Source organism: Callithrix jacchus, chromosome 1, assembly GCF_049354715.1.
Source record: "Callithrix jacchus isolate 240 chromosome 1, calJac240_pri, whole genome shotgun sequence".
NCBI classification, from domain to species: domain Eukaryota; kingdom Metazoa; phylum Chordata; class Mammalia; order Primates; family Cebidae; genus Callithrix; species Callithrix jacchus.
Window position 1 is genome coordinate 218,431,741 of NC_133502.1, and position 15,806 is coordinate 218,447,546.

Below are 15,806 nucleotides of genomic sequence, written 5' to 3' on the forward strand. Positions count from 1 at the left end.
CACAGGGAGACCAATCCTGTTAAGATGTCAACACCACCAGAGTGATCTACAGATTCAATGCAATTCCTATTAAAATACCAATGTCGTCTTTTGCAGAAATAGGAAAACCCATCCTAAAATTCATATGGATACTCAAGGAACCCCCAGCAGTCAAAACCACCTTGAGAAAGAGCAAAGCTGGAAAAGTCATTGCTTCCTGGCTTGAGGACCTACCACAACACTAGTCATCCAAGCACGTGGTGCTGATCAAAGGACAGACACACAGACCAGGGGACAGCAGAGCGCCCCGAAGCAAACCCTCCCGTATCCAGCACAGACTGCTGACAACTCTATGCTGAATTCCTGGTCTCTCAAAGTGCTGGGAGTACAGGCTTGAGCCACCACGCCCAGCCAGCCCTATGTCTTACAAAAAAAAAGCTTTTGTTTGTTTTCATTCTTCTGACCCAAGAGATGCGAGAAAAGATTGTGACCTCATAAACAAGCCGCCATCTTCTCCACAGTCAGAGTCAGGGTTTCTTGCTGTGAGCTGAGTTGTGAATGCCAAGACCACACAGTGGGGAAAGGCCGTCTTTTCAGCAGATGGCACCAAGACAAGTGGATACGGCCATGCAAAACAATGTCGAGTTGAACCTTGCCTCATTCCACACACAAAAATTAACTCAAAATCAAAGACCTAAACGTAAGATCTAAAACCATACATCTCCTAAAACAGAGGGCAAAAGCTTCATGGCACTGGATTTGGCAAGAATTTCTTAAAGAAGACACTCAAGGTGCAGGGAACAAAAGAAAAACCTAGACTTGATGAAGAATTTCAAAACGTGTGCATTAAAAGACACGGCAGAGTGAATGGAAGCAAATATTTTCAAATCACGGATCTGGTAACAGATTAATATCCAGAAACTCCTCAAACTCAACATAAAATAAACAGCCCAGTTCAAAAGTGGGCAAAACACTCAAATAGATAATTCTTCAAAAGTACAAATGCTCAATAAACACATGAAAAGATGCTCAACATCAATAATTAGAGAAATGCAAACCCAAACTATGATGTCAGCCTCACACTCATTAGAATGTCTATCAGGGCCGGGCGCAGTGGTTCAAGCCTGTAATCCCAGCACTTTGGGAGGCCGAGGCGGGTGGATCACGAGGTCCAGAGATCGAGACCATCCTGGTCAACACGGTGAAACCCCGTCTCTACTAAAAAAAAAAAAAAAAAAAAATACAAAAAATTAGCTGGGCATGGTGGCACGTGCCTATAATCCCAGCTACTCAGGAGGCTGAGGGAGGAGAATCGCCTGAACCCAGGAGGCGGAGGTTGCGGTGAGCTGAGATTGCGCCATTGCACTCCAGCCTGGGTAACAAGAGCGAAACTCCGTCTCAAAAAAAAAAAAGGAATGGCTATCAAAAAATACTAACAAGAGAACGACGTTGGCAAGGACGTGGAAACGCAGAACCCTCGCGCACTGCCCGCGGCCACTGCGGAAAACAGTGCCGTGGCTCCTCAAAATGTTGAAAATGGAAGTACCATCTGACCCAGCAATCCCACTTCTGGGTATACACCCAAAGGAACTGAAAACAGGACTCCGACCCTCATCGCCATGTTCTTCACAGCATTACTCACAAGAGGGAAGATATGGAAGGAACCCAAGCGCCCATCAAGGAATGAATGGGTAAGCAAAAGTTTCTCTCCACATACAATCAACGGGTAAGGAGAAGGTCTTCTCTACATACAGAGGATCATTCAGCCTTAAAAGGCAAGGAAGTTCCAGCCTGTCGTGGTGGCTCAGGCCTGTAATCTTAGCACTTCAGGAGGCTGAGGCAGATATCACAAGGTCGGGAGTTCAAGACCATCCTGGCCACCATGGTAAAACCCCGTCTCTACTAAAATTACAAAAAAATAGCCAGGCAGGGTGGTGCGCGCCTGCAGTCCCAGCTACTCAGGAGGCTGAGGCAGGAGAATTGCTTGAACCCAGGAGGCGGAGGATGCGGTGAGCCGAAATCGCACCATTGCACTCCAGCCTGGGCGACAGAGCGAGACTGCTGGCATCCACACATCAGTGTCCCTGCCATCCCTCCCAGTCCACCCACAGCAGCCAACTCATGCACCCACACTGCCCTCCTGGAGTCCACACAGGGCTTTCCCAGAGAAGCCAACATCTCCTGCTTCACCAATCCATGCCAGATACAAACTGATACAACAAAATTAACACCCAGAAACATGGAGGAAAAAAAAGACTTAAAAGCACAAGCCAGGGGGTCAGGTGTGGTGGCTCATACCTGTATCCCCAGCACTTTGGGAGGCTGAGGACCACTTCGGCCCAGGAGTTCAAGGCTGCAGTGAGCTGTGATGAGCCACTTCACTCGAGCCTGGGCAACAGAGCAAGACCCCAACTCAGTTAAAAAAAAAAAAAAAATCCCTCTGCAGGTACCCACTAGGTGACAGCTGGGATCCTCACAGACCTAACACCCTCAAGACAGGACACGGCGTCCCCCACCTTCTGAGGAGGGCTGTGCAGCTCAGCGGCCTGGGGCTGCGGAAAGTGCCCAAGGGAGACGACAGCTTCCGGCAGTGACCCCAGAGAAAGCTCCAGAACAGTGACATCTTTACTGCAGAGTCAACATACTACCCTCCAGCATTAAACAGATGAGAGACTGCGGCCGGGGTTGGGCGAGGTGGCTCAGGCCTGTAATCCCAACACCTTGGGAGGCCTAGGCAGGATCATCACTTGAGCCCAGGAATTCAAGATCAGCCTGGGCAACACTCTGAGACCCTGTCTCTATAAAATAAAAACTACACTAGGGACAGGTGGCCTCCGACAGTGTGGGAAGCCAGTCGGGGTAGGAAAGAAGTCCCGGCAGCCTTCCAAAGTCCGGCCCCGGGTGCCTACCCTGCAGGGAATGGCAGGCAGGCACTCTCTGACTGTGGGGGCCGAGGCCCACCAGCCAAGGCCCTTAGCAGCCAGCACACACCATCTGTGGGTGATCACGCCTGCCCGGGACTTCGCTGTCCAACCACCAGGACCTGTGGGGAGAGAACTGGTGGACCCTGTTCCCTCCCCTTCTGCCCCCATTTCAGACATCCCACTGGGACTCATTTTAGGGGTTTCCACTGACTTCCAGGAAGTCCATAAGCCACTATGGCCCCAGCTTGGGTGGCCACACCTGTCCTTGCCATGGTAACCCTTTCCCATGACCTTACAGTGCGTCAAGCTCCAGGAATGGCTCAGAAGGGGTGCAGAGCCAGTGGCGATGGCACGCTGGGTCAAGGAGCCTTCCCTGGAGGCAATTTGTTTGGCAGAGGCCTTGGGGAGCTCAAAAGGATGGCACTGGGGGGTGCATGACTATTCATGAAGCCAAAAAGAAATTAAACAAGGCATCAGAAGGAACCTTCCAGGCGGGAGATAGTTCAAGTTCAGGCTACCTGCTAACAACAGCTGTTAGGGTATCGGCTGGACCAACTAATCTGCCTATCAGATACCAAGACAGGGAATCCAGACAAACTCCGTCACACACGTCAAGTCCAAGCTCAAACAATCAGCTGGTGCAGCCTGTCTGCTGGACGACTGTGCTGTGATGGACAAGAACGAGCAGGCAGCCCAGGAGCCCCGGACAGCTCTGTTCACCTCCATCCAACCACAGCACCCTGCACGCCAGGGACCACCACTACAGGTCCACCACTGAGGGACTGGTACCATCTGAGGACTGCCTGTACCAACAAGACTAAAAGATTTCTTGGAAGAATATCAATTCCAGAGGTCTTTCTCTTTTCTCTAAACATGCCTCACATAGAGATCTCCAGATGCAGCTGTGTCCAAGAGAAACAAAACTCAAAAGACTGCTCTGGGTAACTATGCAAAACCCTTTAGACGCTGAGCGCACTGACTCACGCCTGTAATCCCAGCACTTTAGGACACTGAGGCAGGCAGATCACCTGAGGTCAGGAGTTCGAGACCAGCCTAGTCCAACATGGTAAAACCTTGTCTCTACTAAAAATACAAAAATTAAACAGGCATGGCGGTGGGTAATCCCACCTACTCAGCAGTAATCCCAGCTACTCAGCAGGCTGAGGGAGGAGAATCACTGGAACCCAGGAATTGCAGTGAGCAGAGATCACACCACTGCCCTGCAGCCTGGGCGAGAGAGTGAGACTCCATCTCCCAAAAAAAAAAAAAAAAAAAAACAACCGTTAGAGACAGGGTCTCACTCTGTCACCCAGACTGGAGTACAAAGTGTGATCCCAACTCACTGCAGCCTCGAACTCCTGGGCTCAGGAGATCCAGCTGCCTCAGCTTTCTACAGTGTTAGGATTACTAGCATGAGCCACTGCACCTGGTGACCTTTCCTAACAGCTGAAGTCAATCTAATTTAAATGCATGAAGAGAAGTAACTTGGTATTCACCTGACTGATGCTTCCCTTCCTAAGGCTAACCAAGACAAGTTGATCCTTTTAAACTAAAAATAAAATGTCTGGTCAGGCGCAGTGTCTCATACCTGTAATCCCAGCACTTTAGGAGGCCAGGAGATGGAGACCATCCTGGCTAACACAGGGAAATCCCGTCTCTACTAAAAACACAAAACATTAGCTGGGCATGGTGGCAAGCGCCTGTAGTCACAGCTACCTGGGAGGCTGAAGCAGGAGAATCGCTTGAACCTGGGAGGCGAGGTTGCAGTGAACCAAGATCAAGCCACTGCACTCCAACGTGGGCAACAGAACGAGACTGTCTCAAAAAACAAGCCTGGTGTGGTGGGTCACAGCTGTAATCCCAGCACTTTGGGAGGCCAAGGCGGGCGGATCACAAGTTCAGGAGTTCGAGACCAGCCTGACCAACATGGTGAAATGCAAAAAATTAGCTGGGCGTGGTGGCACGTGCCAGTAATCCCAGCTACTCAGGAGGCTGAGGCAGGAGAATTGCCTGAGCCCAGGAAGCGGAGGCTGCGGTGAGCCGTGATCGCGCCATTGCACTGCAACCTGGGCAACAGAGTGAGACACTGTTTCAAAAAATAATAAAATGTCCCCAGTGAAGATGGGAGAGCACCCCATCCGAGTGAAGGTGGGATGATCGCCCATCAGGACGCCGCTCATCTGAGGTTCCTGTCCATGAGGTCAGAAGCCCACGCTCTGGTAGCAGAGGAGCTCCCTCCAGAAGATCTGAAGAAGTCAAAGGGACCAAGATGGCACAGGTGAACTGTCTATGCTGATCAGTCTCTTTTAGGACACGTTGTATTTTGCATCCTGATGCACTAGGGGTTCTGTTAAACAGATCACGCATGTGAGAATTTACCCCTCACTTCACACAACGAGCCAACAGTGACCGTGAAACGCTGTCTGTCTTTCACTGTGCGGATGAACGCCCATGTGAATGAGTGCTGCACTGATCCATGCTGAGGGAGCCCTAATTTCCAGCAGGTGCAAAGGAAAAAGATTTTCTAAGACTAAAGACAAATGTCGTCCTATACAGGTGCAACTCAATGCCTGTTAACAAAAACTGATAAAGCTGAAGAGCGGCAACGAGAAGAAAAAATAGGGCCAGACGCGGTGGCTCATGCCCGCAATCCCAGCACTTCGGGAGGCCAAGGTAGGCAGATCGCTTGAGCCCAGGAGTTCGAGACCAACCTGGATAACACAGTGGAACCCCATCTCACCATAAAATAAAAACACTAGCAGGGTGTGGTGGCACACGCCTGTGGTCCCAGCTACTCAGGAAGCAAGAGATAGGAGAGTCGCTGGAACCCAGGAGGCCGCGGCTGTAGTGAGCCATGATCATGCCACTGCACTCCAGTCTGAGCAACAGAGCAGGTCTCTGTCTCAAGAAAAACAGAAGTAAATGTAGACATTTTACCCTTTGGAGCAGCAGTTACCCTGTGTCCCAAGCAGTTACCACTGATTGACTGGAAATGGCTTTAGAAATCTCCAAGTTGCCCTTAAGCAGTCTAACTAAGGGCATCAGCAGTACCTCCCTTCTACCATGTAAAATACTTTGACTTAATTTTCTTCCAGATACAGGGTATACCTACCTGATTGTTTTTTGTTTTTTTTTTGAGACAGAGTCTCACTGTGTCGCCTAGGCCAGGGTGCGGTGATGCAATCGCAGCTCGGCTCACTGCAACCCCCACCTCCCAGGTTCGAGCAATTCTTCTGCCTCAGCCTCCCAAGTAGCTGGGACTACAGGCACACGCCAATACACCCGGCTAATTTTTCTATTTTTCTTTTTTAGTGGAGATGGGGTTTCACATAGTGGCCAGGCTGGTTTCGAACTGCTGACCTCGTGATCCGCCGGCCTCAGCCTCCCAAAGTGCTGGGATTATAGGTGTGAGCCACCGCACCCTGATTGTTCTTTTTTTTTTTTAAGATAGCATCTCACTCGTCACCCAGGCTAGAGTGTGCAGTGGCGTGACCTCGGTTCACTGCAAGGTCCGCCTCCCAGGTTCAAGCAATTCTCCTGCCTCAGCCTCCGCAGTAGCTGGGTTTATAGTGTGCGCTACCACATGCAGCTAATATTTGTATTTTAGTAGATACGGGGTTTCACCATGTTGGCCAGTCTCAAACTCCTGACCTCAGGTGATCTACCCACCTTGGCCTCCCGAAGCGCTGGGATTACTGGTGGCTCACATACCTGACCCTACTTATTTTTCAAAGTGTTTATTTACTGCTGTTATTATTTGATTGTAATACATTAAACTCAGAAAAGAAAAAATAACGTTAGATCTTTTTTAGCCAGGTGCGGTAGCTCAGCCCTATAACCCCAACACTTTGGGAGTTTGAGGCGGGTGGATCACCTGAGGTCAGGAGTTCAATGAAACCAGCCTGGCCAAAATGATGAAACCCCATCTCTACTAAAAATACAAAAATCAGCCGGTGTAGTTTAAAAAAAAAAAAAAAGCTATCTTCTTTACACTTGAAACTTTAACTTTTTAAACCACTAGAATTATAAAAGCTGTCAGTCCCTGAAGGCAGATTCTGTTCCGTCTGCAGGGAACAAGGAAGATTCTCTTTCTCTAAAATCTCCAAAACGTTGCTCAGATGGACACACATCCCTCTTCCAGTGTGACTGGCTGGCCTGAAGCATCACATCCTCAGATGCTCTCAACGGGTCCTACACCGGAGCCATGGGTCACTGCACACCCTAAACAACTGGACTCAGCATCCCCGCCAACAGCTGCACATCAAGAAGTTTCATCATGGGCCAAGCACAGTGGCTCATGCCTACCGTCCCAGCACTTTAGGAGGCTGAGGTGGGAGGATCGCTTGAGCCTGGGTTGGAGACTACAGTGAGCCATGATCACGCCACTGTACTCCAGCCTGGGCAACAGAGCAAGACCCTGTCTCTAAACATAAAATCAAGAAGCAGCTTCACCCTCATCTACACACAATTCAGATGCACAGCTGAGGCTTCCTACTTGCACCAAGGGGTAGTGCCCACAGGGTAAGAACAGGGCTGCCAGATCAGCTGCCTCTCAGGCCACAACACGGCTGCAAAGCCGGTTTCAGGCAGCAGTCAGTACTCAGTACTCAGTACTGTGCTGGGGGCCTGCCCCTCACAACCACCTGTGAGTTGGGTCCAGCACCATGGTGCCAACAGGCCAGGGGCATGGCAAGCTCTTCCACTGGTGGAAGGTGGCCTGAAGCATCAGCATCCCCTGGAGACTGGAAAACCACAGAGCGGCCAAGAACACTTGTCCACGTTTGTCTCTCTCTCTGAAGGTGAAATAATAGTCTATTCCTAAGTCAGGAAAAGAACAGAATGAACATGAACCACATTATACCTTTAATATCTGCTTGAGTTTTCTCAGTCGGTCCTGGATGGGGCCCCAGCACCTCTGTATGCAAACAGTCCTGCCCACCCAACACCAGGAGCCACAGAAGGGGGCGTGTAGACCCACCAGGCCCTGCCTCTCCCAGAGCAGGTCAGCATCTGGTGCTGGTCAGGGAAGGGACCACTTCAGACTTTTGGCTCTTCATTTTGTTAGATCGTATCTTGTTTATTTTGCTTCAATTTCAGTAAAGCTGAAATTGTTAGACCTCTTATAAAGAAGCTCTTAAAGCCTAGACTTTTTGACTCATAGGTAAAAATCCAAACAAAACCATCTCTTTACAGTCAGATTAATTTGCAAAGACAAACACCTTGGTTTCGACAAGGGGTTTTCCTGGATGGGAAGGATGAGCACTTTTGGTTCATTCTGTCTGAACTGAGTAATCCTGAGTATTTACAGCTCTCTGAAAAGAAACCAGATTTCACTTTGGCAAAGTAGAGTAATATTAACAAAATCACTTAAAACCTCTTTTGATGCGCCGGGCGTGGTGGCCACAACTGTAATCCCAGCACTATGGGAGGCCAAGGTGGGTTGATCACAAGGTCAAGAGATTGAGACCATCCCGGTCAACAAGGTGAAACCCTGTCTCTACTAAAAATACAAAAAATTAGCTGGGCGTGGTGGCGCGTGCCTGTAATCCCAGCTACTTAGGAGGCTGAGGCAGGAAAACTGCCTGAACCCAGGAGGCGGAGGTTGTGGTGAGCCGAGATCGCGCCATTGCCCTCCAGCCTGGGTAACAAGAGTGAAACTTCGTCTCAAAAAAAAAAAAAAAACTTCTTTTGAGACAAAGTCTTACCCTGTCACCCAGGCTCGAGTACAGTAGCACAATCTCAGCTGGCTGCAACCTGCCGGCGTCCACCCAATGCAGCTCAGCATGCATGCACCCCAACCTGTCCTACCCTCCCCCTCCATAGGTGGGGCAGATCTGACACCTCAGAGGGCCCTGCTCATTGACCCCTGGCAGTCCTGGAGGGTCTGTGTGGTATTGGGGCTCCGGGCATCTCCCCAGCCAGGCTGCAGGCTGGGCCCCAGGTTGGCTCTCCTCACCCTGCTGATGGGTAGGCCCCATCTGTGCTCACAGCTCCTCCCCTTCTTTGGCCACCTTGCCCTCAGGACATCTGCAGCAAGACTGGGGGCACAGCATGGAAAACATGGCCAAGGCAACAGCAATGGATGTCCCAATGCCATAAGTCACTGGGAAGCCCAGGCCAGAGCCCCTCAGGTTGAAAGTCTCACAGAGCTCCTCCATGGGCTTCATTACTCCTTAAAGTTATGTCCCCAAAATTCTTAAAAGTCCTTACACCTAGATGGGTCCAGTGAGTCATGCCTGTAATCCCAGCACTTTGGGATTCGGAGGTGGACAGATTGCCTGAGCTCAGGAGTTCAAGACCACCCTCGGCAACATGGTGAAACCCCACCTCTACTAAAAATACAAAAATTAGCTGGGCATAGGACTACACCTGTAGTCTTAGCTACTAGGGAGGCTGAGGCACTAGAATTGCTGGAACCTGGCGGCAGAGGCTGCCGTGGGCCAGGATGGTACCACTGCACTCCAGCCTGGGCAACAGAGCAAAACTGTGGGGGGGTGGGGGAAGGGCCAGGCGAGGTGGCTGACGCCTGTTAATTCCAGCACTTTGGGAAGCTGAGGCGGGCAGATCACTTGAGGTCAGGCGTTCGAGACCAGCCTAGCCAACGTGGTCAAACCCCGTCTCTATTAAAAATATAATCATAATACAAAAACTAGCCTTAGCCAGGCATGGTGGCAAAAATCTGCAATCCCAGCTACTCAAGAGGCTGAGGCAGGAGAATTGCTTCAACGGGGAGGTGGAGGCTGCAGTGAGCCAAGAATGGCGCCACTGCACTACAGCCTAGGCAACAGAGTGAAACTCCATCTCAAAAAAGAAAAAAATCATTCACTGACTCACGGGAAAAGTTAAAAAAAATAAGAGGCCGGGTGCAGTGGCTCATGCCTATAATCCCAACATTTTGGGAGGCCGAGGCGGGCAGATCACAAGGAAGGGAGTTCAAGACCATCCTGACCAACATGGTGAAACCCCTCTCTACTAATACAAAAATTAGCTGGGTGTGGTGGCTCACGCCTATAATCCCAGCTACTCGGGAGGCTGAGGCAAGAGAATGACTTGAATCTGGGAGGTGGAGGTTGCAGTGAGCCGACCGAGATCCCGCCACTGCACTCACTCCAGCCCGGGCAACAAGAATAAAACTCGTCTCAAAAAAAACTAGAAAACCATAGCTCATTCCAAGCCTACAGACTAAAACGTTTTCCATCTATTCCCCCAGAAGCCGTGGCAAATGAGCAGAACCACACTTCTGGGGGTTAGGAAGCTGCGCCAACAGAAACGCAAACGACTACCCAGCACGGGCTCTGCAGGCTGTGCCCGGTCCTCCCAGGGTCCCGCACCGCAGGCTCCTTGTGGCCCCAATGCTTGGCCGCGCTTACCTCTGCGGGGGAATATAAGGAGCGCACACGGTCGGCAGGACCGCGCAAGGCTCGGCCAGAGCTTTCTTGGCCTTTTTCGCTTTCTTCCTGACTTTGGACGTGGACCTGACCGTTTTGACCGAGCTCTCTTTTCGACAGACACCGTTTTTCATCTCGACATCCCCGTAAATGTTCAGAGGCCTCCGGGTGCAGCCTGGAGGTGTGTGGACGTCACAGTAAGCGGTCTTTCTGACGGAGAAGGTGGTGCCGCCACCAGTCAGTTCCTTCACGGGCTCCATTTTCATGTACAGGCCGGCCTTCTGGGCACACGTCACATGGAATGCTGTGTAGCAGTTCGCTTTGTGGCACTGGATGCAGGCACCCACGCCCTTCTGCTTACAGAGGTAGCACGTCAGTTTCCACCGGGCGGGGGGGATGTTCCGCACCCCGTCGATGGGCTCGATGAACACCGTGTTGGCAAAGCCGACCTCCGGGATCCACAGGGCACACACCACGTGGCCCCAGCGGTCATCGTCTGTCTTTTTGAAGGCACCGCCCTTGTTGGGGCACAGCACACAGTCGGCAGGCCGCGCCCGGGACTGCAGGCAGTGGCGGCAGAGCCACTGGCCCTCGGGGATGTAGGGCACCCCGTAGCACTCCTGGTGCACGGCCAGGTTACACATGTCGCAGAAGAGGATCACGTTGCTGTTCTGGCACTCTCCGTCCATACAGATGCAGCACACGGCGTCCTCGTCGATCAGGGACTGCTGCTCGCCCTGCTTCTGGTTCTCGCAGTGCGACTCCTTCTCGAAGCGGTCCATCAGGAACTCAAACATGCTCTGTGACACGGCGGGGACACAGTCGCCCTTGCGCTTCTCGTTGACAATCTCCAGCCAGGCGTAGTCCTCCTCATCCATGTCGTACTCCACCTCGTTGTCCAGCTCCTCAGCCGACTTCTCGATGAACTTGTAGTAGGCCGGAGGCCGCCTGGGGGCGGACGGCGGACTGTACTCCACAACGCGCACCTTGGGCTCCGGGAGGGCACTGGCCGAGGCCAGCGTGCCGTGGGCGCTGGGGAGGGCTTCATTTTTCTTTTTGACTCTGTTGTTTTTGTGCCGCTTAGTTCTTAGGCAGACAGGGGGCCGTTCGCTGTTTTCCTTATTGCTGTTGCACTCACTCATCTCCTGAGCAGTGAGGTCATCTTCTAATATGATCTCCAAGGGATCAAAAATACTGATCCTGTGCAGGCGCCCTTCAATCTCTATCTCCACCATCCTCTGAGCCTGAGCGTAGGTCAGTGTTTCTCGGGTGGGGGAGTGCTTAACACTGCACGGGGAGGAAGGGTGCCTCGCTGCTGAGCCTCGATGGCATCGTCCTTTCCTCCTCATTTGGTAATGATTACCTGAAATAAAGGCAAAGGTAGGGTTAATTCTCCGCAGGGTGACAAAAGACTTGAGAAAGAAACCAAAGTACACTTGGACAGAGCTAGCTCACCAACTCAAGGCCCAACTGAGGCAAAACTCAGCTAACTTTTTTTTTTTTTTTTTTTTGAGACGGAGTTTTGCTCTTGTTACCCAGGCTGGAGTGCAATGGCGTGATCTCAGCTCACCACAACCTCCGCCTCCTGGTTCAGGCAATTCTCCTGCCTCAGCCTCCTGAGTAGCTGGGATTACAGGCGTGCACCACCATGCCCACCTAATTTTTTGTATTTTTAGTAGAGACAGGGTTTCACCATGTTGACCAGGATGGTCTCGATCTCTTGACCTCGTGATCCACCCACCTAGGCCTCCCAAAGTGCTGGGATTACAGGCGTGAGCCACCGCGCCCGGTCCACAAAACCCAGCTAACTTCTTCCTGAGGTTTCCAAAAAAAAAACACCCATCCAGGCCTGAACAACTCCCCAGAACCAGGGAGAGAGCAGGGGCAAACAGGGGCAGAGTGGGGGGAGGCAGACTGAGGAGCGCCCTCCAGCCCTCCAGGTTCCCACCACTCACCAGTCCGCTCTCAGACCATGGCAACACTCCCCACGAATAAGGGTCCATCCCAGAGCCCACGGCTGCAGGACCGTCCACATACAGGGCTGCCGCCCCCCTCCCCGCCCGGCACAGTGGCTACACCCACCAGACAGGTATGCTCAGTGGCTACCTGGTCCCATCAGATGCTCCCCCTAAACCACTCTCTTCCCCTCCCCAGTGCTCCCAGGAGAGCACCCCCATGAACCCAAGGGCACCACAGTCCTTGCAGCATTCTTGCTGGGGCCAGGGGTAGGAGCCAGACCATGGCCTGTCCTCCATAGACACGCCCTCCACATGCACACCACAGCACAGGGGACCAAGAGCAGAGCCCTGTAGTGGTCTGAAGGGACAGTCTTTGCCCCTAGGAGGCCCCAATCCCGCTTCTGCAGAGCCTTGGCAGTTGACAACCATGGAAACCCCCACGGGTCCAGCCAACCTGCCCCTCCCCTCCAGGCTCTCCTCGCCCCAGCGAGACCATGGTGCTGGCCACGCCCGCCTCCTCTCCAAGCAGATCCAGGTACTTGCAACATGCCAAAGGCCATCTCTGCTCTCCCTGGCACACGTGGAGGCAGACGCTCTGCTCAGACTCCACAGCAAGAGCCAACCCCCAGGATCCCATGCTACTTGCAGACCCGCACCAGGAGGGTTGCCATCGCTGGCACAGGTGCCTGAAAACTTGGCCACAGAGGCCAAGGTGGGCAGACCCCTTGGGGTCAGGAGTTAAGAGACCAGCCTGGTCAACATGATGAAATGCCATCTCTACTAAAAACACAAAAATTAGCTGGGCATGCTGGCAGGTGCCTGTAATCCCAGCTACTCGGTAGGCTGAGGCAAGAGAATCAGTTTAACCCAGGAGACGGAGGTTGCGGTGAGCCAAAATCGCGCCACTGCACTCCAGCCTGGGCAGCAAAGCAAAACTCCATCTTAAGAAAAAAAAAAAAAAAAAAGACTTAGCCATGGAGACCTAGGGGAATTTACTTTCCCAGAGGTGGGCAAAACCAATGAACTGCTACCCATACCTCCAGCTCCTTGTGGCAGAGGCCTCTGATGTCCAAACACCACAGACTGGGTCTACTCCCAGCTGTCCCTGGGGTGCATGATGTGTGCGAACCTCCTGTGAAGACCTCCCTCCAAAGAGCCACACTTCACCGACAGGAAGCAGAATGATTTCTCAGTGACTGACTCGCAAAACAAATCTCAGCAGAAGCCCAAGGCCCACTGTGCATGCAGCTCTGCCAGGTCAGGGACGCCTGGCCTCAGGGGCGGGGTGGGGGGGTGGCAGGGCACCAGCAGGGGCCTCAGGAAAAGCCCTCCAGGAGCAGGCTTCCCCTGTGAGTCCCGAAAGGAAATCCCAGCAGACTTTAAAGAGCCCTTCTTAAGACAGACCCTGCAGCCAGAAATCCCCATAGTATGTCGAAACCGGGCTGCAGTTACCCATTACCTACAGCGAGAACAGCGGTCACTGAGCCAAACCTCAGCGCCCCCCGCGTCTCCGGGGTCTCCAGGTGCGCACTCGGCCCTGGGTTCCCGGGGGGGGGGAGGGGGGCTGTCAGCACAGCCACCCCCAGCCGGCCCGCGAGCCCAGCGGAGGTGACACCAAAGCCTGCACTGAGCGACCCGAGTGCACCAGGCACCGCGACACGCGTCATTACCGCGGTGGGGCAGAAGCAACAGGTGCTTTACTCAGCAGATCAGAAACGAACCTGTAATTGTCCCCTCGACAGCGAAGCTCTGAGTCGCCCTGAAGACGGGCGGCCCTTGGAAACCCAGTCTGCACCCGGGAGCCGGGAGCTCCTCACCCAAACCCTTTCTACACGGGGCGAACCGGACGCCGGCTTAACCGCCCCGGCGGCTCTGCAACCCGAACGCCCCTGGGACCCGCGGAAAGCAGCCTCTTGGCAGCGCCGGCCGACCCGCGCCCTCCTCCGCGGCACCGGTTCGCGCCCGGGCCGGTTCCGTTCCTGGCCCTTCGGGGCGAGGACGAGCACGTCCAGCGGGAAGGATCGCACGGAGCGTCTCGAGGAACAGTTCTCTCCGGCACATCCCTAGAGCTCCGGGAGCCGAGGGCGGGAAGGGCTGCCCCGGAGCCGACCGCGTCCATGTTCCCGCCGCCCGCCCGGGGAGAAGCCGCGTCCGCGCCAGGCCCCTCCGCGGCGCCGAGTTGCGCGAAGTTGTGTTGAGCACACGGCACTCGGGGCGGCGCGGGCCGGGCGCACATCCGCGGGTCCCACTGACTCCGCCGCGCGGGCGGGGGGACGGGGCTTCCCAGGAGTCGCGCTGCCCGCGACCGACGCTCCCCGGAAAGGCCCGCGAAGCCCGGCGTCCGTCTCCCCGCAAACGCCCGGGGCGGCCGCGGCGCCGGTTCCTAAGCCAGGCCGCGCGGCTGCGGCGCGATCCCGGGGCGCGTCCCTGCTCACGGGGAGCTCCCTTCTCGGCAGAGCCCGGCGGGCCCGGCGGTTACATAAGGGGCGGCCCGGCCGGCGCGGCGGCTGCCCGAGGCCCGACCCGACTCCAGCGCGGACTCCCCGGCCAAGGCCGCCGACACCCGCAGCCCCACTCGGCCTCCCTCCGCCGCCCGGCCCGACCTCCCCGTCTCCCAGCGCGGCCTCCCCGTCCCCCCGGCCGCCCGGCCCGACCTCCCCGGGCTCCCCGCCCGCGGACAATGCGGAGCCGCCGCCGCCGCCGCCGCCAAACATGGCGTCGGCACCACAACCCCGAGAGGCCGGGCCGAGGCGGCGGCGGCAGAGGCCCGGGCGGCCGGCGAGGCGGTGGGAGGCCCTTCCCTGCCCCGTCGCCGCCCACTCACCTTCGGGGCGCCGCGGCCGCGGGAGCCCGGCGGGCGGGCGGGCGGGCGCGGGGGCCGGCGCGGCCGAGGCGGCGCTAATGGCGCCCGCGGCTCCTCCGCCAACGGCCGCGCAGGCCGGGCCCCGCCGCCGCTCCTGGGCGCGGGCTCCTCTCGGCCGCGGCGACTCCGGGCCCGGCAGCGGCGGCCGCGGGCTCTCGGGCGGCGGCTCGCGCGGCGCGGGTTCGGGGCCCGGCTGGAGGCCCGGCTCGGGGGGCCCGGCCGGCGGGCGCGGGCGGCGGGCGCGGGGCGCGGGGCGCGGGGCTGGCTCGGACGCCCGGGCCGGGTCGCTCGCTCGCTCCCCAGCGAAGCAAACAATGCGGCGAGCGCTCCGCCCGGCGCGCTGCGTGCTAGACGCGCCCCGCCCGCCGCCGCCATGACGCGCGGAGTCCGCCGCCTCGGCCGCGCACGGGGGAGGGGGCGCCGCGAGGAGCCGGGGGAAGTCGTGCCCCTGAGGCGGCGGGGACCCGGCGGGGTGTGGGGGGCCTTGAGTTACGGAGGACCGGGCCTGGAGTGCGGGGCCTGAGGGCGTCGGGAGGATGGAGGATGAGGGAACCTGAGTGGGGGACACCAGCCGGGAGTGGGGGGCCCTGAGGCAGGAAGGCGTTGACCCGGGAGTGGGGCCCTGAGGCGCGGGGGTACTGGGCCGGGAGTTGGGGGGCCCTGAGGCAGGTGAGTTGGCCCGGAAGTGGGGGGC

The 15,806-nt window shown here is 55.6% G+C and overlaps 1 protein-coding gene across 8 annotated transcripts in view; it reads right to left on the reverse strand.

Moving 5' to 3' along the window:
* Positions 1 to 15,430, reverse strand: part of BRD1 (bromodomain containing 1) — a 46,558-nt gene extending 31,128 nt beyond the window's left edge. For all 8 annotated transcript variants that reach the window (XR_013524313.1, XM_078343923.1, XM_035273872.3 and 5 more), the window contains exons 1-2: positions 15,074 to 15,430; positions 10,274 to 11,654 (exon numbers count right to left, since the gene is read on the reverse strand). Coding sequence is in view for 7 of the 8 variants with exons in the window: in XM_078343923.1 (XP_078200049.1) it covers positions 10,274 to 11,640 (1,367 nt within the window). In the remaining variant the exon portion in view is untranslated. The remainder of the gene's footprint in view (positions 1 to 10,273; positions 11,655 to 15,073) is intronic.
* Between the last annotated feature and the right edge of the window lie 376 nt (positions 15,431 to 15,806).